The 27,754-nt window shown below is 39.0% G+C and overlaps 1 protein-coding gene across 1 annotated transcript in view; it reads right to left on the reverse strand.

Annotated features, from left to right (window-relative positions):
- Positions 1–269: 269 nt before the first annotated feature.
- nalf1a (NALCN channel auxiliary factor 1a) overlaps positions 270–27,754 on the reverse strand; it is a 69,366-nt gene continuing 41,881 nt past the window's right edge. Inside the window, exons 2-3 of the mRNA XM_027155973.2 lie at positions 6,740–6,911; positions 270–4,470 (exon numbers count right to left, since the gene is read on the reverse strand). Coding sequence (XP_027011774.1) covers positions 4,181–4,470; positions 6,740–6,911 — 462 coding nt within the window. The 3' untranslated portion in view covers positions 270–4,180. The remainder of the gene's footprint in view (positions 4,471–6,739; positions 6,912–27,754) is intronic.

The following is a 27,754-nucleotide window of genomic DNA, read 5'->3' on the forward strand; positions in this document are numbered from 1 at the left end:
CTTGGTCAGGAGATGAGCATGCGGTAATTTTGAGCCAGTGATTGATGATGTTTTGCTTTTAGATATATATTTTTTTCCAGGTCTGTCTATAAAATCTTGATGTAATCAATGATCGTGTCCCTTCATCTCTCATGCAACATGTAGAGTGTTGGGTCCTGCTGCGCAGCTGAGCACAATAAATTGTGTAAACTTTTTTATTCTTGCCCGTGTCTACCAGTGTTATACTTTATTCTTTAAATCTCTATAACCTCAGAACTTCCACAACAGTACGATACCCGATATTCATTTCGTCATTGAGAATCATTGTCATTGGAATACAATGCATTTTTTGACAGACAAGAAAAAAGTCAGGAAATTCTCCCATAATAGTTAACATATCTCTATTTATTTTTCCTTAGAACAGAACTCTCATAAACATATCTGTATTTTTCATCTTACGTTCAAAAAAGGTCATGACCTGTGAGACCGAATTATAAATATTTAATCAAAGTCTTTGTGTAAAAAAAATGAAAAGAGAAACAGTGAACTAAAGCATCTATTGTGTGACAATATGACACTGTAATAATAATTGTAATATCTATATATGTCTGTCTGATTCCATGTCAGCGTTTGAAATTCCACGGAACCACGATTTGCTCAGCCCAGAAGAGGAAAACATTCACTGAAGCAGCTTGCACTTTTTGAGACGTGACTAAGAAAATGCAGTGCCAAAACCACCGACATGTGACCAACAGAAGGGTAACAGAGTAGAAAAAAACAGATTAGGGGAGAGAAAAAAAACACCGAAAATCTCAAATAAAGACAGGCAACAGTGAGACAAATTAGCACAAATTTACATTGGCACAAATCTACAATATAATGACAGAGGCACATCTGCATAGATCAACAGGATTTCCAAAGATAAGTGGATCAGACAAGGGACGAAAAGGAAAAAATAAACGTGTGAAATATCTGAGGGAAGGTTAGACGGATTGTGTAGGATCAGCCTTAAGTTTTTAATAAGGTCAACAAGACCAACATGGGGGCCAGTTCTGGAGACTTTCTAAGTGTCACCTTTGGATGGAAACTTAAAATAGCTTACAGGCTGAATGACGATCGCTATGAAAGGATTTGTGTTGTCATAACGTAAATATTGTAACATACGTCTGGTTTTCTTTGACTTCCTTTCTCTAGAAACTGTAGTTCTGAGTTACCACAGGGCATACAGTAGTATATGCTGTCGGGGTAAAATGTAATGCAGAGTAAAACAGTTTATATAAAGAAGACGATGTGCGCCACTCGGCAGTGTTGGATTACCGCAAACCCTGAAAACCTCTGCTGTCAAGAATTTGTTCTTGAATATCCTTCCTTAGAATATTTTTATTATAAGAAAAGATATATACATATATTATATATTATAGTTATAGGACATCCCCGATATCCACAAATCCCGTTGTTTGCTTGTAAGGCTAGATCATAATTTTTTAGAATACTCAAATGTTCAATGGAATGAGGAATGATTGTCACCTCTGAACTGTAAGACCTTGGCCAGCTGCATTAAACAGCAAATAGAACATACAACATGACTATGTGTTAAAGCATGTTTTTTAGGTTCACTTATTAAAGCCATCATCACAAAACTACAATACAGTGCTAGCCTGGTCTTTATTATATACTGTAATAAAATCAGTGTTTCCCACAAGGTCGAATTTCACGTATGTCGTTGTCGTGGAACTAGCGACAGTTCATCATTGTGTATCATTATTTCCTCTTTGATCACAAAGTCGAAATAGGTGTTAGTGCTGATATATATATCCAAACAAAGTCACTCAACCATGACAAAGTCTATGTGAAAGTCCAAAATTACCCGTATTACGGCATGAAATCATAACTCTTATGTGAATTCCTAAGAGAGCAAAACCGATGCTTTTAGTAACTTGGAGGTGCAAATCAACGTGGTTAGCAAGAAAGGTGAGAGTAACTCTATGCTAGTTGTTCTATTGCAGATCGGTTAGAAACTGCATGAAGAGGCTGAAAGAGAACAATCTAGTAATTACCTGTATATTGAGTTACCTGTACTGTATAATGTATTCACCTGTAAACTGTATTTCTGCTGTGGTTTGATCTGAGTGGTTAAGAAGGGAGCCAGAAATGTTATAAGCCCAAAAACGTGAACCAGGAAAAGTGCAACTAACGTGTGCAGAAAATGAGACTGTGCAAATATTAGGAGCTGCTCTGACAATCTACTGTATGTATATACTGTGAACTTGCCCAGACTGACTCAAAAAGGAATAAATATGAAAACTTTACAAAGCTCTCTGTGGTTCTTGTCTCTCCAGAGCTGTGTGTGTGTCAGAGCCAAATTAAAAACAAAGGCCAGCTGTTTTCTCTAAATTTAGTCTAAACGCAATGTGATATTTTTAAGGCCCAAAATATACTTGGGCTCCTTTCAATATCGATAACTTCAGCGCCACAGCCGAGCATCACCTGTGTGTCGGATACACAGTTAATCAACTGTCGCTGTAACTACCGCCATTTCTCTATATAATGCCGTGTTAAAGAAATAGCATTAAACAAATGGACAGCCGAGGCACTTGGGCCTTTCAGATTGAGGGACATTGCAACGTTATTGTGTGAAACATATGTGCCCGGGAAGGTTATCCAGCCAATTACAAAGACACAGTAAAGGTTAAGCATAAAAATACACCTTTTAACATAGGTTAATGATGTAACACCAAGTAAAACAAGCCGCAAAACAGTATATCAGCAGCCAGACGCTCATACAGTCAGACACCAAAAACGTACAGTCCTACACACAGAAGGAGGTTTAAAGAATAAGCCCTTGAGAACTCCTTCTCTTCCAATCTATCTGCTAAGCCCTTTACACGACAGTGTAGGACATTTTGAGACCAAAACGATGGCAAAAAAAATGACAGCGCGATCACTATGCAGTTCTTTTCAGCAGCTCTATAAGTCACCGTACTAAGGGCATAAATAAAAGTGTGGAAATAAGAACAAGCATTGATAAAATTGTCAAAACATGATATCATTTTGAATCTATGAACCACCCAAAGAAAGTTAATCGGAGGTCATTTAACAACCACATTCTAAATAAAACTTGTATGTGTTTTAGGCAAGACCAGGCACTCCAGTCATGTTATTGCAGCCTGTCGAGGTAAAGATTGAGCTAAAACGGAAAGAGGGACAATGGCTATAATGACTTGTGATCTGATTCAAACTTCAATAAAACAAATGTTTTGATCGAGCTTTTTTTGGATAGAATACTAAAGAGCCATTACATTATTCAGACAAAATAGAACTGGCTGATTTGAATCTTTGAACTGTGTACCAGTTCTTCATTCCTAGCATCCAGTCAGGTTTCCTTCCATATTTTGTAGGAATGGTGTACTGTAAGATGGTGGTGTATCAGCACACTTTTCACTGCACATTAAAAAGATATCAGCTGTCCCAGTAGGTATCAGGATATCAAGAGGGCTATGATGTAGTCTGCTAAGCAGCAAGGAGGCTAAACATGGGAAAGGGTATAATACACAAATGATTGCTATGGGGGTCTGTTTTTAAGGCTGTGTTGACCTGGTCCTGTCTACATCTTATTTGCAAGGCAAAGATCTGAATCTCGTCAATGAAGAATGGAGATTACAGGTAGTTAACGGATTTAAATCAACACTCAGCCTCCTGTTCGTATCTTTCCAAATACAGCATATTTCTATTCATGCTAGCTGTCAAATGTGAAAATAATATGTGACATAGAGTTGTTTGTCTGAGACATGGATACATATAACAGGTTTCTTCCCTCATTCCATTTTAATATGAAGTGGATGACAAACACAGAAACCCATTTTGACAGCAGAAGCTAAAAAGAGAAAAATTCTGACCATCATGTGATACAACAAAAAACAAAATGTATACTTTTCAGAACAGTGTGAGAACTGACATCTCAAAAGGACACAGCCTTGGTCTTCCTCTTCCTTCATCTCTTCTTGCCCTTCTCTTGAATTCTCTCTTGTCATTTCTTCTACCTGGGGCATAAAGAGCACTGAACATGTAAAGCGCAGTTAGGGATCTGCCCGGCGTGCCTGGCGTGCTTGTTTTGACTCGGTTCGGCCCAGTTCCTTGCTGGCCATATTTTGCTTTTTGGAGCATGCTGATTGGCTAGAGCTAACCCCCTTCCTGCTTCCAGTCACTCTTCTCTGGGGGCATTGTCCTCCAGCGGGAAGATAGTGGCAAGGCAGGTGGAGTTCTGGACAGCTGTCATGGTCGCTACCGTGTGCAAGAGGACCAGGACTAGCAAGCAGAGCTTCAGTCTGCCTTGATTCAGCCTCGGCGCTCCCGAGGTCGTAGCAGACGTATGCTGGCGTGAGGGATGAGTCCTTTTGAATGTGCTGTGTGAACATTCTTTGAATTTTAACTCCCACCGCACATCACAGCACTGTGGCTCATGCTTGGTGTTGTCTTCATCCTCTGAAAGCCCTGAAGATAAACAAAAAGACAGGAAACACACAGTTGATCAACAACAAATTACATTTTTTTAATCTGTATTTGCTAATTAGCACAACAAAGGTAATTCTAACAAATGTCATTTATTTTTTGGTAAGTCAAACATCTTGCTTGTCCCAGAAGTTATACATCACAGATAGACTTCATCTGCTGTAAAGGTCCCTGGGGTAGTTTGCGATTTATTAATTCCTGCAATGAATGTTAAAGACCTATTTCTTCAGATTATATCCAGTCCCTTGGAAGCATTGTTAGTTTTTAGACCCTCTACCCTGACTCTGCTCAATTATACTAATCAGTTCAGCCACATTCAACAGCACAGCTATGCAAAATGGAAGATTGTGCAAAAGCCAATGAATCATCCCCAAAATCTCTGACACATGACACATGGTAGGGTTCGTCTGCTCCGTACATTTATTGCTGAGAGTATTCAAATGAAAAATGTATCAGAATGAATATTAATTATAAAACCGTGTAAGAAATACGATGCTCATACTGTACACAAGAGGCAATAAGAGTTATGGATAAAGATTTCTTCTTCTAGTCTAGGTCTAGTCTCGTCTGACCACCAGAGGGACACATTGATTCATAAACAGATTTGATTACAGCTCGTTTAGCCGATAGATTTACATCTTCACTCATCTACAGTCAACTGACTCAAGTTTGTCTTCTTCAGTTTCTTTATTTGTGTTTGAACTTGCTATCTGTCCATCTACTTCTGACTATCTACTCGATTTACTTCCCAAATGTAACTCAGTCTACAAGATTGAGTATAGTCTACACTGCTGTAGGACTGTTGTTAAATTTCCCCTGACCGAAATAAACTAAGGCAATAAACCACTCATGGCTGCGTGTTACAGTAATTTTATTAAGAGTAAGTGTGTTCTTAGGCACAACGTAAATCAGAGTGCTTAAAAACCCACTTACATTTAATCCATAATATCATTGCACACATATCCTTGAGTGGTTTATTGATTTAATAAAATGACAATAAAACTATCCTGGCTTCATTAAATATTTGTAATTTATTATTAATAATATTTGCATTAGACAATTATTTATTTATTAGAACAATGACTTATTCTCTTAAAACCGATTTATTGATTTAAAACCTGGTGCATTAATACTGTCATGTAGTCAGAAGTGTGCAGTTGTATATTGAGGATTTTAGCCAGTCATATTTTACAATCTTAATGACTTTGTAAGATTAGCACATACGTAATAAAGAACCACACTCAGGAAGAGCAATAACAGTAAAAACATCCTCTCCTTATTTGTCACTAGGGTCTAGTGTACTACTCCATCATTGAAAGTCAGAAACATGATCTACAATGCCAAGTGAATTCCGGTGCTGCTTCGAGGCCCCTGGGCAATAGTAGTGCCTCTGCATCAGTGGCTGTTGTCAAGCTCAGTGGGCTGAGCGTGGTCCTCTGTGTCTTACTACAGTACCAGTCTCTTTTTCTGAGAACTTCATCTTATTCCATTAAGCTCATGGTGCCAACTGAAGTGTCACAAGCAGTTAAGGTAGTGTGCTAGTAAGTGGAAGGTTGGGATGTCAGACTACAGGCCTGAGTCACAGCCACTGCTGAGTCTTAACCTTGCTCTGATATATATATATATATATATATATATATATATATATATATATATATATATATATATATATATATATATCATAGACAGACAGACAGACAGACAGATATTTAATTTACAATCAGCTAGTATTGATTCAGAAAGTATTTATTAATATTTTATTACTATTTTGTTACCAGAATAGTTTATTATATCAATGGTTTGTTACCATATTTATTAATATGCCAGGCTAGAATCATTGTGAATTTAAAATATCTTAAAATTTCAGAGGAAGCTCATCCTCCTGCAACACAACACAACACATTTCTGCCCTGATGATACACGAGCCACAGATTTCTGTGTATGAGCGGTTGTTCTGGAGTTTATTTGCTGTTTCAGAATGACTGTGAAGCTGTGAGGAGTTGAGTAGCACTTAACATTGGTGTTTTGTTCAAAAATAAACCTTAATGATTTGGCCACAAAGCCCCGAATTTACTATTTAGACAGATAATTGTTTGTATTATTTTTGGAATATAAATGTTGCCTAATGTATCACTGATACAGACATTTGTTAAACAGTCTCACACATTTAAAGCATGCTTTAGATCACAAACATGACATTGTTCTGACTTTTGTTGTTGTTGATGTATAAGCCATCAGAAGCAATATGTACCTGTACATATAAAACTGGGAGTGCCTCCATGTATAAGGTCATCATTGTCAGGCAATATGAAGGGACACCTCTGCTGGACCTCAAGACAGTACTGCTCACATGGGATCTTGTGGCTACAGCTGGACTGATTGCTCTGGAAAAACTGAGCGCAGAGCCAGGGCTTGTACACCACCTGAGAACAGACACAGACAGTGTTAGTACAAATCTGGACTAAAAGTATGAAGCTCATCTCACTTTCTGTTAACATGAAAGTTCTAACAAAAGTACTTTTATTTGTTTTGCTATTGTTACTGAGTGTACAAACTTTTTTAGTAGAACCTTTAGCTCAAATTAAGGAATAAAACACAAAGATGCATAATGTTTTAGTAAAATAATCAACAGCTAAGCGATGGATGATCCATTAATGTGTTCTATTCCTCTTATACGGTGCAAATGGCCAACTCTAACCCTCTTTTAGTGCATTAAAGTACGAAACATCACAAATGTTAAATGATTCATATATTTAATGTTATATTTAATGTTGTTTACACAAAAAAGTCAGTCAGTACCAGTTTTACACTATTAAAACACCTATAAACAGCCCTAAATACTCAGCTGTTTCCTTCACTAAACTACTTTTTTTGAGGAACTCTGTCTTAAAAACTTTATTAATGTCTTTTACAAAGTTCTGAGATGGGAGATTCCATCAATTTCATATAAAAAAATCTTAATAATCTTAATTAATTATGAAAAATCAATAATGATATTCCCTGTTTAGAAAGTTTGGGGTTCAAGCCACTGTGCTGCCAAGCTGTTTGGGCCCTTGAGCAAAGGCCCTTAACCCACTCTACTCCAAAGGAACTGTATCATGTCCGACCCTGTGCTTTGACCACAACCTGTATGAACAACTGTCCCTGAACAGGAAGCAGCCAAAAGAAGAAGAAGAAAAAATTGGGATATCCTGCTTTTCACCTTCTCTGCATCTGTTTACCAACCCACTGCCATTAAAACTCACTATACTGCACTTGCATCCATCTCAGCGGTGGCTTAGTGGTTAGCATGTTTGCCTCACACCTCTAGGGTTGGGGGTTCGATTCCCGCCTCCGCCTTGTGTGTGTGGAGTTTGCATGTTCTCCCTGTGCCTCGGGGGTTTCCTCCGGGTACTCCGGTTTCCTCCCCCGGTCCAAAGACATGCATGGTAGGTTGATTGGCATCTCTGGAAAATTGTCCGTAGTGTGTGATTGCATGAGTGAATGAGAGTGTGTGTGTGCCCTGCGATGGGTTGGCACTCCGTCCAGGGTGTATCCTGCCTTGATGCCCGATGACGCCTGAGATAGGCACAGGCTCCCCGTGACCCGAGGTAGTTCGGATAAAGCGGTAGAAAATGAATGAATGAATGAATGAATGAATGAATGATGGTACAACTGCTTTCTCTATTAGGCAGTATAATCACTCTCACAGCTCAGCTTACATGCAGTATTCAGAATGAGCAGAAGATGGAGCAGTGGTATAAAATATATGATTGTGCATTAGGCTTGTTTTCTCGTCACATGAATCTCACTGGAAACAGCTCAGATTTTGTCACCTCAGGAGTCACTACAGGTTATTGAGGACGTTATGGCACAAAACATCATCTTGTTTGTGTGTCATTGTGACATTAGGTCTGTAATCATTCTTCTCACCACCACACACATATATTGCACTTTGAATTACACATATTACTTCATATGGTCCTTTTTTTTGCACGACTGCTCCAAGTAAGATGAGAAGAGGGGGGGGGGGAGTCGAGTGGGCAGTGTGAGGGGTGACTGCACTGTAAGAATAGCTCCAGCTCATTTATTTTGCCCTACATAGGGCTTTCAATGACTCAAAGACGATGACCCTTAGATTTTTTATCTTTTGAGGACAACAGAAAACAATAATCATAAGCCAACATGCACTAAGTTACAAGAATAAGGAACTTTTGGGCAAACAGAGTGGTTTTGGGACAGGATTTCAGTGAGGAGTGAGAGAGGGATTGCTTGATGGGTTGATTCCTACACACAAGGTGCAATTTTGGAGCTTCGATTACCAAAAGCTGTGTAGTTTGGACAAAATAAACTTAAGCAGCTAAGATGAGAATGGCCTCAAGTTTCATGGTGGTTTGTGTGGAAGGAGAAGTTTGTTGTGGGCATTTTTAAGTGAGCAGAAGGTTTTTTGGTGAAGGTGATATAATTTATTTTAAACATTTCCCCCAAAACTTGTTGGAGAAATGGATAAATCTGGATAAAACTCATTGGGAAATGGCAAAACCGAGCGAAATGTGTGACCTTCACAAGCCTTAACTGTACTGAAAGTCAATGATGGCTAGTAGAAGTGGTAACTTGGGGAGAAAATAGCTATAGACATCCATCCATCCTTCCATTTTCTCCTCCGAACCACTTTATCCTATAGGGGAACCTCTAGACTTCCAAAGGTACTCAAGGCACAAGGAGGGGACACCCTGTATGAGATACCAACCCATCACAGAGCCAAATCACACACACACCCATTCGCACACTACAGATTATTTCGAGATGCCAGTCTTTTTTATTTATTATTTACCTTCACTCTATGATTTAGGAAAAAGGGACGACTTCATCAGTCTATTCCATAAGAGAGAAAATACAGAAAAATAAAGAATGAGAGAACCTAATTCTCTTATGAACTTTAAGAAATTCACATACTTATTGTTTTGGGACTTGCAGATCATTTCTAACATAACATGTGATTGTGGTTGAAACACAATTTTGCCTCACACCTCTGCAGTTGATTTTCAATTCAATCTGCCCTGTGTTTGTGTTTGCATGTTCTTCCCGTGCTGTGGGTTTTCCTGGTTACCTCCTCCAGTCCAAAGCTACAGTATGATGATTTGATATGATGATCAGCTGATTGGCTTTTCTTAATTGTCTAGCCTGTCCAGAGTGTCACCCAACTTGACCCACGAGTCCCCTGGGATAGACTCCAGATTCCTTTTGACCCAAAGGATGGACGATAAACGATTAAAATCCCCCTTTTTCCGTAGCTTATAATGAATATTTAATAAAGAAGTCTGTTTCAAGCATGACATGTTAAACTGATTCATACATTAATGCACAATTAAAAAGACTAGATTTTAAGTGCTCTAGATGTGAAAGCTTTGAAAGTTATTTTATCTAAAGTATGCATAAAGGTTGTGAAGATGACTTCACCTGTGTTTGATACTTGTATCTTTACCTTACACCCTTTTCTAAATGTTATTCCAGCTGATTCAGTTGAGATACAGAGCGATAAAATGCTAATTAACACTGTAGGACTACACAATAAAGCGAAAGACTAGAATAACTACAAACTCTCAAACTATTGCAAAACACAGTCTTAAAAGTTCTGCAAGTTCCAGAGCTACAAATAAACCCAACGCCTTTAGAGATCATACCCAGTATTAGACCCAGGTCAAAAGGTTAATCCTCATGCAGTGCCTTCTGGGATTCGGGATTGCAAATAAAGCAGAGTAATGCCAGAGAGCTCTGCAATTATGCACTGTGTATTCTTCTGCCATTGCTGTGCTCAAGGCTGAGGTCAGAGGTTACAGAGGCATTCTTTTGGCCCGGAGGACCATCATGCATGATGTCCATAGCGTAAATCAGATATGAAGAAAAAACGAAAGACGGAGATTCAGGGCTAGTGTGGAACACATTTGGGCAACACTTAACAAGCATGGCCATGGCTGATAATGCAAATTAAGCTGACCTGTGGGCAAGGAGAATATAAGAGAAGTGTGTGTGTGTGTGTGTGTGTGTGTGTGTGTGTGTGTGTGTGTGTGTGTGTGTGTGTGTGTGTGTGTGTGTGTGTGTGTGTGTGTGTGTGTGTCTCTCTCTCTCTCTCTCTCTCTCTCTCTCTCTCTCTCTCTCTCTCTCTCTCCCTGTGTAAACTCATACTCTATACTAATAGCTCCTAGCCGTAATCATCTAGTGTCCCTGGTTTGATTCTGAGCCCCACATGTCTGCATGGGTTTCCTCCAGGTTTTCCAATTTCCTCACACTGTCCAAAATCATACCAGTAGGTGGTCTACCTAATCTAAATGACCCCTTGGTGTAAATGAGTATGAATGCGTGGTCTGGTTTCACAATCATTGTGTATCCCCTCCTAGCACCCAGCATTGCTGGGAAATCTCTCAGGATTCTCTGTGACCTTGACCAGGTTAAAGCAGCTACTGAAAATGAATGTATTACTAATTAATTTGTCCATGAGTGAGTCATATGAAGGAAGTATTCATTTTAATGATTTGTTTTTCATTCTTTTCCTCTGACTCTATTGTTATTGATCATTTAGTGCGCTTCCTAACGTGGGTACGTGCGATCGTTCAAACGTGATTGAAAGTCAATGAATAAAGCTTGATGTCATTTTTAGTGCATGCCGGTAAACGCGGCCGATGTTTAGTTTCACGTACATTACACAATCGTATATTTTGGATTTTAATCGGTTTGTTTTAAAGCACACATACAGTATAAAATCCAATTTCACAGAGATGAATGCAGTGGAAAGTTTTCAGTCTTTTATGAAAGGACAACTTTTTGTTTTGATTGCGAGTGGGCACGAGCACAAGTAGCCCCTTCATATGATGACGTATTTTCAATTCAGTTCCATTTTATTTGGATAGCAGTTTTAACAAAGGACAAGCAGCTTTGTAGGAATGTTAAAAAAAAAATCTGAATGAAAATGATAAAGTTTACTTTTACTTTATATTTAATGAGCAAGCCAGAGGCAATGACAGTGAGGTAAAACGCCCTGAGACGATATGAGAAAGAAACCTTCAGAGGAACCAGACTCTCATGTGGGTGATCGTGCAAGTTTCTGTTTATTTATGTTTATCCGTAACTTTTTTTTTACTTTGATGAAATCTTTTGAACATTTTATGAATTATATTTTATATTCACCTGTAAAATGCTGTGTATCTCATTTCAGGTGTTGTCAATGTAAGAGAATTCACCAAGCTCACAGATAAACGCTAGTACTTCCAGACGCAGGCAACATTACAGTAGGCATCCTTCCTTTCTACATATACTAGACCTGCAGAGCCTACTGTATGTATCTGAGCTGGTAAAACTTTTCTAAGTCATACTGGTCTGAAGTGAAGGTAATAACAGGTAATGATAACCGCTCTCCTGGTTCCTGAATTATTGTTGCCAGATTCCAAAGAAATTGGTGCATTAACACCTTTATACCGTTCTTATGAACCAAGAAAAAAAGGCTGGGATCCTTAGCTTGAGATATCAGAAATCTATCACTGATCTGACAATGATGATGTCTTAAGATGTTTCCAGAAGTTCTTACTCAATAGCTCACACTCGTTGCAAGACTGGTGACAGATGGACAATCGAGGAGAAATGCAAAGAGAACTCTGGAGATCTGCCAACAATACTCACACACACACACACACACACACACACACACACACACACACACACACACACACACACACATCTGTGAGAGAACTGTGACATAATACAGTAAGTACGTATATCTCCTTCTTTACACGATTGGTCAAGTTTTGTCGTTTCTCTTAGCCTGTGTGTAGTGTGTGTGAACATCTCACATGCTCAGTGAAACTTCATTAACCATAAGTTTCTCATTAATGATTCAAATCTAATTAGACTGCTTCCGAGAATCATTACAATCTATCAATGGTAACTAATTACATAAAAAAAAAGACTTGCCACGTTATTACGAAACATGATTAGATTAAGAAACCTTGAGTTTTTGCAGCATGACTGTAATTGTGAGTCAGCGACTGCATGCAACAGAAACAAATGCTGTGTTAGAGAGCAACTGGAATTAAGACAACTATCAACAGGGTGCGTGAGGGTGTAATATCATTCAAAGCCGAGCTAGAGATTTTATAAGGAAATGAGATGTTCTCCGTGTTCTGAGGCCCGTGTCTAATGGACGATGATTTATGCCTAAGCCGGCTTTCTTTGTCACAGTCACCTACTTTTAAACACACTAGTTTACATGGAAAAATGACTCAGTTAATCAACAAGCATAAACTGCAGTACTAATGAGAATGTGTCTACACAATTAATCATATAATCTCGTGTCCTACAAGAAAGTTTCAGTTTACTGAGTCCTGGTTCCACTTTAGTCTGTTTACGGAAGTGGGTTTGTTCCCTCTGTCGTTTCTGTCCTGCTTAATTACTGTATAGATCTTCGTATAGCGCTTTTAATAATGGACTCTGCTCACAAAGCAGCTTTACAGAAATATATCACTATATCAATTCATCCCTAATGAGCAAGCCTGAGGCGACGATGGTGAGGAAAAACTCCCTGAGATGATATGAGGAAGAAACCTTGAGAGGAACCAGACTCAAAAGGAAACCCATCCTCATCAGGATGACACCGGAGAGTATGATTATAAATCTTTTTCTTTTTGTAACTGTTTACTATATGGACAAAAAAAATTCAATTACAGTGAATATCTATAGCAGCAAATTCATTCTAGTTTTAACATGAAGTCTATCTTGAGGTTTTCAACTGTTTACTCATGGAGACTTGACTGGAGCCATCTTCAGTTTCGGTTTCTAAGTAATATCATCTCCAGAAATATACAACAGCAGTTAACAGCATCTCATTTATGAGAACTCTGAAGTAAGAAGTACGGCATTAGGATGGATTAAGTGCTGGCTGGCTGTAAAGACTTATTCGTGATAATGTCTCTAGTTCATTCATTCATCTTCAGAATTCTGCTTTATATTTATATACTGCTTGGTGGATCTAGAGTCTATCTGCACTGAATAGAAGACCAGTCAATCATGGTATAATGGTTTAATTAGGCCATGTACCCAGTGATACGTTTTGGAATCAGGGAGGAAACCAGAGAAAAAGGAGAAAACCTACACAATAATCACAGTAATCTATGCTCAGGATCGAAGCAGTGGCCTCGGAGATTTGATGCGGAAAAACCATCAGCTGCCATAAAAAAAAAAAAAAAAGAATCTATAAAAAGGAGCATGAAAATCTGGTGTAATCTGATGAAATCCTCCAGTTAATCAGAGAAACCGAAATCTAAATTGACAATACATTTTCACTTCAAATTATTTGATCATTGTCCTCAGTTGTTTGAACATGCCTGTTGTTTTTCTCTTCCCCGATCCTCTTTAGAGCCACATGTTGATCACACTTGCTTGTCGCCTGTCCAGATGGGAGCCGAGCGAGCAGCAGGCACGGCACTACAGTCTCACTTGTCAGTTCTGGAGGATGTCCAAAAACTCGCCTGCTAATACGCACACCCCTCTCCTCCTGCTGTATAGTCAGTGCCTCAGGATTTCAGGTTTAGGATCTCAAAATAGTGATTGTTAGTGAGCAAGTGGCCATGCCTACGCCACATGAGAAGGCGCACGTCAGAAGGCCGCAGAGGTTGGCAAAATGTCATGGCTAACAGATTTTTTTCTCTCGTGTGAGAAAAAAAGAAGGGCAATGTGCTGTTGGACCTGTCAATATGAGTGTGTGTGGTGTGTTTGTGTGTGTGTTGGGGGTAGATAATACATGGCAAGTATACGAGGAACTGAATGGTGGCAGGCTTCAAAGAGATTAGAGAGGTGTGCAACAGAGAATTCCCTCAATTAGACCGTAATTAATACGGACGATCAAAGCAGCCTTCCCTCCCTTGTTTCAACACGTCACTTAAGCCGAGACGATCGTATTACTCCCCGCACTATCTGTCTATCTCGCTCCTCAATATTCAACAGTTTGAATAATGCTGTATTAATCGAAATTCTAATTGCATTTCTGGAGCTGCATAATGTTGTCAAATATTTGTCAAGGGCAAAAAGAGCTGTTGCAGGCACACAGTCAGTGGTACATTTAAGTGGATTTTTGTTCAAACAAAGCAGGATGGAAAAAAATTGCAGCTTTTTCACAAGGGCGCAACTGTTGCTCCGAGCTTTGATCATGAACTTTCATTACTGAAAACAGCACTGTCGGAGATCAGCGGTCTGGCCAGCAAGCCTCGAATGCAAACAGTGCTGTGATTTTCGCTCGATATTTATAGAATTATAGGCAAAGCCATTGTGGCAGTCAGTGGATACATGGAGTTGTTTTGAGATTTTCTCAGCCTCAATATAAATTTGCTTCTGCAGTGATGATGGGTGTTTACACTGTATGTTTATGATGACACCTGTTAAGATGGTGTTTATATTTTCTATCATGAGACAATATCTGTGTATAGATGTTTTTTTTTTTTTTTGAGCAAACATCATGCACTTCACAAAAATGTACAATTACATTGTGGCGATGGGAGCAGGGGCGTGGTCGAGCATCGACTAGGGGCGGAGAGGAGGCGGATTGAACCAGCAAGTAACGCGTGATAGTACTGCAAGTTTACTTATTTGTGTCTCTTTCTGCTTTCAGTGACTCCTATAATGAAAGAAAGGGAGAGTTGGAGCTGGTGGATTGTGTACTGAATAACATTAACTCTATATTTCTATATATCTCTATAATAACTCTTGGGTCACGGGGAGCCGAGGCAACATCGGGCGTCAAGGCAGGATACACCTGGACGGACTGCCAACCCATCGCAGGGCACACACACTCATTCACTCACACACACACACACTACAAACAATTTTCCAGAGATGCCAATCAACCTACCATGCATGTCTTTGGACCGGGGGAGGAAACCGGAGTACCCGGAGGAAACCCCCGAGGCACGGGGAGAACATGCAAACTCCACACACAAAAGGCAGAGGTGGGAATCGAACCCCACAACCCTGGATATGTGAGGCAAACGTGCTAACCACTAAACCACCGTGCCCCCATATAATAAATCAAGCATCGCATTAGTTCTGGCAGGCCACGTCGTCAAGCATACATCAGCTGTTAATCAGCTGTCCACGACGTGCAACAATCCGGTTACGACATTCGTATTACCAGACCATTTAAATTCCCATTCATAGAGCCGTTCAGCGCTTCGCTGCTGCCGCGATCTAAACTCCCTCCTCCAACCCCGACTCCACCACGCCGGAACCCGTGTTCGCTGTACCAGTTGTCTTAAATCTCCACATTTTTTCTCTCTCTCTCCTTCTCTCTCTAATTATTTGATTATCTCTCCATTCATTTATTACTTTCCAAAAACGTGTAAGTGAGCTTATCAATACTATGCATGCTAGTGGATCTATTAAGGGGGGGTCTATTCTATTTTCTAGTCGCTGCTCTATACCGCCAACACTAACTGTATGCATATCATCTAATTCCCTTGTGACAAAGTGGTCCTGACAGAAACATGTTTATTGTAAATAGTATTCAAAAGTAGTGCAGGTTACACCAAAATACAGTAATATGCTAATTAGCATAATTGTAACAGCCCTCAAAAATAAATGTAATAATACAAACAAATATATAAAGCTACAGATTATGATACACCTTAATATAACACTAACTGTCAGGGTTTCCTGGCTTTCAGTCATAAGTGTTAGCAACATTAGCATTTCACGCTGAGGTATTCCTTTAAATCACTCCACCAGCCAACCCTCGTTAATTGGACTCAAGTGGACTCCACGGCACTTGTGGGTTTTCACGACAACTGTTTGACTTACAAAAGCACTCAAAGATGCCTTACTCGTACAGAAAAAAGAAAGTGAAATGTCAGAGAGGAGACAGCTTTTGTTTCCCAGCCTTTAAGTGCAGAATATTGCTGTTTGGTGTTTGCGTCAGAGGAAAAAATTATGAGATAAATGTCAGATCTTTAAAGACTGTGAGTTTTCTTGCCTTTAACACAATAGTCAATATATACATCCTGGTACTCGATACTGGGTTTAATATTTGTGGCTTTCAAGGACTGAGGTCAATATCCTATTCAAGCAAGAAATGTGCTCTCGCTGGGGTTCCATAGTTAATATTTCCCAAATATATTAGCTCCTCTGTGAGAATCAGTAAAGCCTGTTGCAGTATATGCAGGGAATCAGGCCTCACAGTTATACTTGTATATGTATCATACTCAACTAGAACTAACCATTTGCAGACCATTTGTATTTAATCTTAAAATTATGATTACAACAGCCCTATTGTAGATACTGTAACACACGTTCTGTAACAGTCACATTTCTATTCAGTGATTACTTTAAGAGGCAAAAATGCCATCAGCTAGCATAGCTGTGATGTGTATAATGTTACTGCCACTAGCAGGCTAATTTGGCTAGCAACATTGCAAGTAGCATTTTATAAACCACCAATGCTACAAATTTTATAAACCACCTATTTTACAAACCACTTACGTTCTCATATATTAATGACCAAGCAGAAGTCTTGTAGTGTAGCGAGTAAGTCTATGGGCAAACCTACAGAATCCTCCTCAGTTGTTCTGAGCTCAGCTGAGAAACAGTGATCACTGATGATTGAGTAGTGTTTTTCCGCACAGTGGAGTTCATTCTGTCACCCCATTATCAGGATGTCACTGTTTCTAGATTGAATTTGACAACCGGAGATGCCACATTGGAGGCAAAAAAAACCTAGTTAAACTACAGAGGTTCGGACCTAGCTAGTTATTGCAATGATATTAATAGCCATTCATGAAACCCATTGTTAGACCATGTCACATTTTGGGGACTGAATACATTTCACCTACATGTTAAAAAAATAAAGCTAATCTTTTGTTGCTTTTCAGTCATTGCTTGAACATTATTACAGTAATCCCTCGCCACTTCGCGGTTCAAGTTTCGCGGCCTCAGTGCATCGGTGATTTTTTAAAGATTACTCATCGAAAAATAAAAATAACAGCGGTTTCCCAGGATGCCAGACGAAGAGAGAAACTCTCTCAGAGGCTTTGTACATACCCACGGGCACTCAGACAAGGCACGTGAGTGGTTCCCGGGGCGAGATCGACGAATGAGAGCACGAGTCGATGTATCCCGTGAGCTGATTGGCTGCGCATCATTGCATCCTCTCCCAGCTTCTTCCCTCGTTGTATCTTGACACTCTTGTTCACGCTGTCAACTGTGTCTCGCATATCTTAGTGTTGTGTTCGAAATTAACTTTTCGTTAAGCCCTTACAATGCCTCCTAAGCACCATGTATAATATTAATGTTTTATAATTAAATAGATTTAAGTAAAATATATGTGAGTGAGTGAATATATAATATGAAGGTTTTATAATTAAATAGATTTAAATAAACTATATGTGAGTGAGTGAATATATAATATGAAGGTTTTATAATTAAATAGATTTAAGTAAAATATATATATAAAGTATGAATATACATATTTTAAACATTCTGGTACCCACACACACATATACCGGAAATTCCTAGGGGGGCACTCCTACTTCGCGGATTTTCACCTATCGCGAGGGCTTCCGGTCCCCATTAACCGTGATAAATGAGGGATCACTGTAAATGCATACAACATGGTTTTAAGTTAGCATTATTAATTGTTTGACATCTGTAGACTCAGAATATAGATATATAGATATAGCTGATAGCTCACCGAGAGACCCAAAACTGATCCAGCCTCAAAATTCCCCTGTGCATAAAGAGCACTTTATCAAGGCATGGTTTGTCAAGGTCAGAGTGAAAGATCTCAAGTTTCCTGCACAGCCCTCCTCAACCAACTGCATTGACTGACCTCACTAACACTCTTGCAGTTGAATTAACACAAATCCCCACAGCCATGCTCCAACATCTAGCAGAAAGCCTAAACAGAAGAGTGAAGCTTAGGGAACAGCAAAGGTTGACTAAATCTGCAATGTTCAAAAAGAACATTCCAGGCTGGATATGGGGCTGGAGATGGTCAAGTGTCCAGTTTCCATCAAGAGAGTCCATATACAGTAGGTTAACAGAATAAAACCTTGCAATAACATTTTTACAGATTCCTTTCATTTTCTTTCTGCTTGGTGTGACAGAACATTATTATAATCTTACTCAATTTGATAAACAGATTTTTGTAATGGAAAATAATACCATTGCTCACTTTTTTCTAATATTCCTTGAATGATATTCTATTAACACTCACTTTCATTAAATCTTTCCTCATGCTAATTAGCATTCGGAAAAAACACCCATAAAACTGTTTTGCGTTTACTAAATTGCTAGTCTAATGGTTTTGCTCAACAGGGGGCTGAATTTCAAGACAAAAATAAAAACATTAACGGAACAAAACGATGACTTTTCATTCGGTACTAAGACTGGCAAGCAGAGCTGTCACCATTTTCTATACTTATCACTGCATTTCATGTGTGTAATTCGGTAAAAGCATCATTATACACTTCACGATCCTGGTGACGGTCATGCCGACTGGAGATTACCTCATCACCATGGCTGTGGCTAATCACGCGTACAGCAACGCCTACACATCACACCGACTAGCTCATTATGGGGGGAAAAATTGTCACATTCCTTGAGCTCACAGGTGCTTTGCCACAGAACAGAGCAGCCTGAAACAATACTGCCAGACATATTCAAACCTCATGTTTAAATTACTTTCACACCCACATATAACCTGCCATGCAAGCACTTCAACATACATGATACAAGTGTTTTCTAATTTTGCCCTTTTGTTTTCCTTCCCTTTGTTGTACCTCCTCTTTTGTTCATGATCTTTCCGTTCCATGCATTTGCATTTAGATTGAAAAGCAGAGCCAATAGTTTCCCTTTCTCACTCATGCACGTGTGCCTATGTGTTTGTATGTGTGTGAGTGTGTTTGTGAGTGTATGAGAGAGAGAGGGAGAGAATGTCCCAGGCATGCTCAAAGCTGTTGTTCCTCTTGAGTGCCTTCTTCTAGCAATGAGCTCATGTGGTACGAATCACAAAGCCTCTCTCTCTCTCTCTCTCTCTCTCTCTCTCTCTCTCTCTCTCTCTCTCTCTCTCTCTCTCTCTCTCTCTCTCTGTCCTTTTTGTATCCAGAGGGAACCGGAAGAAAACACACTCTGTCAATGAGTAGAGGGCAACAATTCATCATTTGAAGAATCTAGTAATTATTAAAAATTTAAGACATTCTGATCCATGATTAATTAATAAATGGCTGTTAAAATTATATGAATTCCCGGCGGTATTTATGACACTGAAATGGTTTAAAATAATTCCTTCATTTCTTTACTAATGCAATGTAAACTGTATAAGGACAAAGACTAAAAAAGAAAACGTCAGCCTGCAAACCTCTAAAGGTCCCTCCTATATTTTAGTATTATGCAAATATTCATATATATTACATGTCCATACGTTTTAGTCTTTTACCCCGAGGCAGAATTGTCAGAAGTTCAGACATACCAAAGCAGTCATGGCTTTTCTTATAAAAGTAGCAAATGAAATCACAGGTTTATATTTATTCCATCCATCCATCCATCCATCCATCCATCCATCCATCCATCCATCCATCCATCTTCTACCGCTTATCCGGGGCCAGATCGTGGGGGCAGCAATCTAAGCACGGATGCCAAGACTTCCCTCTCCTCAGACACTTCCTCCAGCTCTTCCGAAGGAAAACCGAGGCGTTCCCAGGCCAGCCGAGAAACATACAGTAGTCCCTCGAGCGTGTCCTAGGTCTTCCCCGGGGCCTCCTCCCGGTTGGACATGCCCGGAACACCTCCCTAGGGAGGCGTCCAGGAGGCATCCGAAACAGATGCCCGAGCCACCTCAGTTGACCCCTCTCTATGTGGAGGCGCAGTGGCTCTACTCTGAGCTCCTCCCGAGTGACCGAGCTCCTCACCCTATCTCTAAGGGAGCACCCAGCCACCCTACGGAGGAAACTCATTTCGGCCGCCTGTATCCGGGATCTTGTCCTTTCGGTCATGACCCAGAGCTCATGACCATAGGTGAGGGTAGGAACGTAGATCAAATGGTAAATAGAGAGCTTCGCCTTGCGGCTCAGCTCTTTCTTCACCACAACAGACCGGTATGTCGACCGCATCACTGCAGAAGATACACCGATCCGCCTGTTGATCTCCCGCTCCATTCTTCCCTCACTTGTGAACAAGACCCACCACTCACTAAATATTTATTCATAGGCTTATCTAAGCCCAATAATACACAGAATAAATAATAAATAAGTTGTTATTTAACAAAGAAAAATGCATTATCGTGATGATGAGGCTTTCAGTAAACAGATGTTTATTTTATATTTATAGAGTCTATAGTATCAACTCTAAAAAATTCCTTATATTTTCTGCCATAAGATTTTCCCCTGGTTTCGTTTTTTTTTGTCTTATGAACCTCAACAGAGAGAAAAAACAGATGTGAGGGAGTGGCTGTGTATAGTTGTTATAAATAAGTGATGACAACCTACTGTATTTTGTCTCATAGTTGTTCCATCCATCCCGTTTCTGTAGTGCTTATCCTACACAGGATCACTGTGTATAAGCACCCATTGGGAGACATCACAGCACTCACACACACACACACACACACACACACACACACACACACACACACACACACACACACACACACACACACACACCATTTAGAGATGCGAATCAGGAGTGTTAATGGAAACTCTGCTTTGTGTCGGACTTACAGTATCCAGTCTGATCTAATGATGAGAGTTTGAGCATTAGTGGCAGACAAAGGCAAGGTGCTTTTACAATTCTGTGTTGCGGTTTTATTAAATTCAATTTATTTAAATTTATATTAAAATTGGCTCCACTTTGTAGGCAGACATTCATAGGGCTATTGTTTATTGCTAATTGCTTGTAACTTGTTCAGTACAAACTCAGCTTATGGGACTTCCCCATTAATGCAGGAAAAGTCTAGGTGGTTTAGTTTATATACTTCTTTAAAATGAAGCCATTCTAAGCACAGCTATTCATCTATAGACCTTTTCTGTAGCATAAGCTGCTATCAACAATACAAACATCAGCCATCTTTACCATGACCTCCTGAAAATATATCAATAAATCTGCTCTAATCCTGGGTTTATATCTCACTGTCAAACTAGCATTTCACTTCCTGTTCTCTTATAGTTTACTGTACAGTAGTATGGACTGCCTGTGCACTACGACGCATAAAGTGATGAACAAGCCGTACAGCTTGTTTGTGAAGTCCTCTTTAGAAAGAAAAATCAAACAACGTTGCTGTTCAATAATGATTAAAGATAATAGAAACAAAAATAAGGAAAATATTAGAGCGAAATGAAGGCCATTTATTTTATATTTTATATTATGGGTTTGTTATTAATAAAACATCTCCATTCAATGAGGATTGCCACTTACTCATTGGCTGTTATAGTCATTATATACAGTTCACCTTAACCCTTGTGTAAAAATCTCAATCAAGGAATTTACAATTGATTTTAATTCAGTTAAGAGATTCTAATTCTAAATAAATCATTCATTCATTCATTCATTCATTCATTCATTCATTCATTTTCTACCGCTTATCTGAACTTCTCGGGTCACGGGGAGCCTGAGGCGTCTTTGGGCATCAAGGCAGGATACACCCTGGACGGAGTGCCAACCCATCACAGGACACACTCTCATTCACTCACACACTAACACTTTTCAATTTTCCAGAGATGCCAATCAACCTACCATGCATGTCTTTGGACCGGGGGAGGAAACCAGAGTACCCGGAGGAAACCCCCGAGGCACGGGGAGAACATGCAAGCTCTACACACACACAAGGCGGAGGCAGGAATCGAACCACGACCCTGGAGGTGTGGGGCAAACATGCTAACCACTAAGCCACCGTGCTCCCACCCTAAATAAATCAGATTATGTTTAATCAATGTTATCTATTATCGAACTAGAACAGTAATATCCAGCATATGCTCTAAAAGTTCCAGCTAGCAATTGAAAGTGATCTTCAGGTTGTACTGCTGGGGAAACATTACAGCTTCTATGTAGAAACCTACAACCTTTTTTTTTCAAATAAGGAGCAAGCTGTATCTATTTATGTGTGACACTGTGTGAGATATAAAACCACTACCAAGAAATCAGATTTTTTTTTAAAAACTAATGCAACACTGTACTTTTATTATTTAAACCAAAGCGTCTCCTCAAAAAAAAAAAAAAAAAACAGACAGCACGTCTATCTGAATGCATTTCAAGCTCTATTTAGCTTATTTTACAAAACACCATACATTTCATCCATCCATCCATCCATCCATCCATCCATCCATCCATCCATTTTCTGAACCGCTTATCATGAATTGAACTCCATCATGATGTGAGGTTCATCTTGCCTTAGAGGAAGAATGTGATGCCCTCCCTAGTTGGTCACTAATTGGGTGATAAGGGAGAGATGCCTGATGGATGGGAATGGGTCACAACTAATCTATGGAAGAAATCAGGGAAAAATATCTCCTTAGAGAAAACTTTAACATTTGTACCATAAATCCCTTCATCTGTGCTGTACTGTACAAAAAAAAAATCTTCTGACCAATCAGAATCAAGCATTCAACAGCACTTAGACACACTCAGATGGGCTTACTGGAGTGTTTCAGGTATCACTTGTGAAGAATGGTTCAAATGAAGTCTAAGCATCACTAAACGTTAATTAAACATTACTAAGTGATTTGTCAACTTGTCAATGTTAGTCAACTTTATGCCACTTATAAAAGGATAATTTCCATTTATCAGACACCCTTATCTAGAGTGACTTACATTTTTATTTCAATTTATACAACTTAGGCTTAATGGCCCAGCAGCAGCACCATGGTGGACATGGGATTCAAACCCATGAGCTTCCGATCAGTAGTAAAACACCTTAACCAATAGGTTACCACATCCCCAGATAACACTAGTGTACTACAAAATACAAAACCAAAAAGTCAAAAGACATAGAACAAATAATACCCTGAAAATGTTAGCCTCATTAATGAAACACAATATTAATTAAATTAAAAGTAACTATTTGTAATAATTAAAAAGTTTGTAAAGAAAACATTTCAAGGTTCACCATGTCCCTGACCAGGATTAAACAAATGAATGCAAGAACAAAACAAAAAGAGTGAATTGATATATTAAAATACAGAATCTTGATTGTTTTGCATATCTGCAAAACATTTCAGTTAGAGGGTCTTCTTAATTACTACCATAAAATGTACCGTGTTCCATGAAAAAAAAACATTTAAGCTGTTTGATCAATGGATCAATGCTGTGTTTACTGGCTACATATAAGTATATGGAGCCATTTGATTGTGAAAACCCTCAATTATTTGCAATAATTTTAAATAATCCTGAACAGCATGCTGTAACTAAGCAATTATGTAATTACTGTGACAGATTTAGCATTACTCTTCCTAAATTCCTAGATAAGTGGATTCAGTATAGTTTGGCTCTTTTCCTAATAATGTTGACATTATAATATGGGTTTTAAGCTTTAACAGAACTTCACATCACTGCTTATTAAAATTAATATCACGGTATGGCAGTAGATATTTGCCTGAAAATAAGGGAAAAAGTTCTTTACCCTGCTATGGCTGGCATCAGATTTAGCAAATTTCGGGTTTTGGCAGAGCATGAGGAACCGGTAATTAAATCCCAGTTATGTGAGAGCGTATCGTCTGTGGTGGCAGCTCCGTTTATCCTCCCAAACAAGGCACAGAGAAAGATGGAGCAGAGGAAAGAAACAAATGTCTCGAGAGGAAAATGCAGAACTGGAAATGGCTGAATCATTGGGAGGAAGCCAAATGAGACTGGATCCCACTGGTGGATCATTTCTGGCTGTTTCCTTGATCAGCCCCACACACAGTGTCAACACAATTCATGCAAATAGGTGTGTGTTGGTTTATAGATATACAGTATATCCATGTTCTATACTGCTATTCCTACCCAGATTCACAGCAAACCTGAAGTCCATCCAAGGGGACTCCCTGAACAGGGTGCTAACCCTTCACAGGGCACAATCACACACACACACACACACACACACACACACACACACACACACACACACACACACACACACACACACACACACACACACACACAAAATACCATACCTACAGGAAACACACCCGAATCATCAGGAGAACATGTAAACTCTATGCATGCATGCCTGGAGGTACGAGGCAAAATAACCACTAAAATGACCCCAGATACTGAAGATGAATAAATGATGACTGATGAATAGGTAGTAGAAGCTCGAGTGGTTAAGCCTTTGGGTTGTTGATCGAAAGGTCAGGGTTTGAGCCACTGTTTGACTCATGAGCAAGACCCTTAACCTTCTCTGCTACAGGGGTGCTACATCATGGCTGCACTCTAACCCCAGTCTCCAACACTGGGATATACAAAGAAAGAATTTCGCTGTGCTGTAATGTACATGTGAGAAAAATAAAGGCTTCTGCATCTTCTCCTTGAATGAGTGAAATTATCAGAATTTTAACGTTCAAGCTTTCAAAAACGTTAGACAGTTGCACCATTCAGAAACATTAGTTGACATATTTTGCATATGCTTTTGTTTAACAGCTCAGCATTATTCCAAGTTTACATTAAAAAATGTACACGATATAAACATACTAATAAATGTTCTATTTCCTAAAGCAGTTGTTCTTAAATGCAGTCCCTGGGTCCCTTGCCATGCACTTTTTTTAATGTTTTTCCAACCAACTCCTTCCCTAAAGCCATTTATTAACATAACTATTTATATTGGAAATATAAAAGACGTCAATATCCTGAAAGGGATTCTTTGGGGGTTTTTCCTCTGGGGAAACCTTTAAACAGAGTCTTTTCTTTAGAGAAGGTACCAAGCAAAAACCCTTCAGGAGTGAATATTTTCGAAGATTTCAGAAAGCTCTTTCTGTCGCTTATTTATGTTTGAGTAATTTGACAGTCATATGAAGCTTCATTTATGCAGATAGGTTATTAAAGATAAGCTTTCATATTACTTGAATTATTAAGATTTGTGAAGTTGTTATGAGTGATTTGTATTATTTTTACACATTAACACTATTTTTGTATTTTCCCTGCTGCAACACATGCAGTATGAGTCATTTAACAAGGGGCTAGGGGCATGACAGTTACCGAAGAAGCCACTATTGTTTGGATGGTATGTTTACAGACAAACTGAATTTCTGCAATTCATTTGTTTATTTGGATTTAGTTAACTTTTCATTATGGTCTGAGCTACAGTGTTTCCAGGTCCTATCCTGGGAATCCTGGCCATGAAGCAGGAACACAGTGTATCCTGGAGAGGACACCAGTCCTTCATGGTGCAGATAGAAACACACATTCACACTCACTTACACCTAGGGGTAATTTAGAGCAGCCAAATCGAGCAGTGGCATGTTTTTGTGAGATGGAAATGAAAAACCCAGAGGAAACCCATGTGGGAGAATATATGAAATTCCACACAGACAGTAAACTGGTCTGCACATATGCAAAATAAAGGTTTATAATCAGGTAAATAAGCAACACATCATTTTGCTTTCTATCTATTATCTATAGAGTCTACTTTGAGTTTTGAGTATGTTTGACACGTATACTGCATTTTTTTAAAGAAATAATAGGAAAAAGAGGGCCATGTTATTAACAGAGTGTATAAATGTGTATAAATGTTACTGGGGTGCAGTAACATCAGGATATAGATTCCTGTGCACAGCCATGGTAATGTATTATACTTCTGTTGGGTTATTTGTATTACTTTTGGGCCTTGGAAAGTAGGTTTATAAATGAAAATGAAAAGGAACAGATCTGAAATCAATCCAGCTCGTGTCTTGTTTCTATCACGGACAAAGCACAAAATAAATCAAAGTAAAACCTGTAGCTATTTCCCATTTTTGGTCTTGAAGTACTGCTGTACTGCACATTTTGCCTCCAGAATTGATGCTTGATCCAGGTGCGTTTTTCTATTTTCTCTTGCTGGAACCCATGGCAAAATATTAAGGGCCGCCATAAAATTTTCTGAGCTCAAACAAACCAAATCTTATGAGAACCAATTTTCATTAAAATTTCAAATACAAGTTTTGTTTTATGATTCTTAAGAATAAGTAGTGATCGAATATGTACCTTTCAAATGCTTGGATGATAGCAACCAATATGATACGTATCTGTATCATAGTTTGACTGGAAATAGCCAATCCAATGAATCCACTTCAATTGCACATTGCTTGCTGCTAGGAATAGCGTGATTTTAACTGAAAATACCTTTCTATAAGAGGAATTCTTAAATAAATGACTTTTTGTCATGATGTACTTGTTAGCACAGTGTACTATGTAATAGCCTCAGTGTTTTACAAAAGAACAATATTGTTGTTGCAGCTACATCCATTAATCTTTAGTCAGTGAAATAACCAGCATGCATTATGTATACAAGTCATAGTGCACAATGCTGCTCATGTATCTGTAAATATTACAAATATGCATTACAACTGTATATGAGCACATAAGGTTTATTACTTGCATTTTTTTTACATCTGCACTGTGACAGAATGTTTTAAATAACCTCACTGTTACTGGTACCATCTAAATATCTGTGGTTGCTTGCTGACAGTGGCCAAAAAATTACATTTTATAACAACATATTGAGATTGCTTATAAATTGCACAATACAAATGAAGCCTAACAAAAATTTTATAATAATCTGACAGTTTTTATTATTGTTACATATAGAATAGAATATAGAACGGGGCACAGAAACCACATTGGAATTCTTTTCTTCACAAACAACTCAGAGCCTTAACCAGTTGAGCCACCACTGCCCCAGACATATACAGCATGTATACACATAGAACACCTTTGGAAATTTTTCATATGGCCCTAATTCAGGTAAACGACCCAAAGTTGAGAACGTATAAGAAAACTTGATTTTCTGGACATTCCTACTGGTTGGTAAGCCTAGAATAGTCTGAATCTGATCTGATCTTGCCTCCGACTTCTCTTCTGTGCACCGATTCTTCTCAATGCTCTGGCTCTAACTTGAGAGTTAGCGGTCACAGCAGAGGGCAAACAACAGACATAGCTGTGAAGCCTCCTAGGAAGCAAAAGGTAACTTATCCTTTTGCTGCAACATAATCTCAGCCCCCAGAACAGGAAGAATGATCAGTGAAATAAAGAGTGAAGGAGCTCACAGCAGGCTTGAGATAAATGCAAGAGATGTTAGTGGCAATGCAACAGC

Source organism: Tachysurus fulvidraco, chromosome 18, assembly GCF_022655615.1.
Source record: "Tachysurus fulvidraco isolate hzauxx_2018 chromosome 18, HZAU_PFXX_2.0, whole genome shotgun sequence".
Classification (NCBI taxonomy): domain Eukaryota; kingdom Metazoa; phylum Chordata; class Actinopteri; order Siluriformes; family Bagridae; genus Tachysurus; species Tachysurus fulvidraco.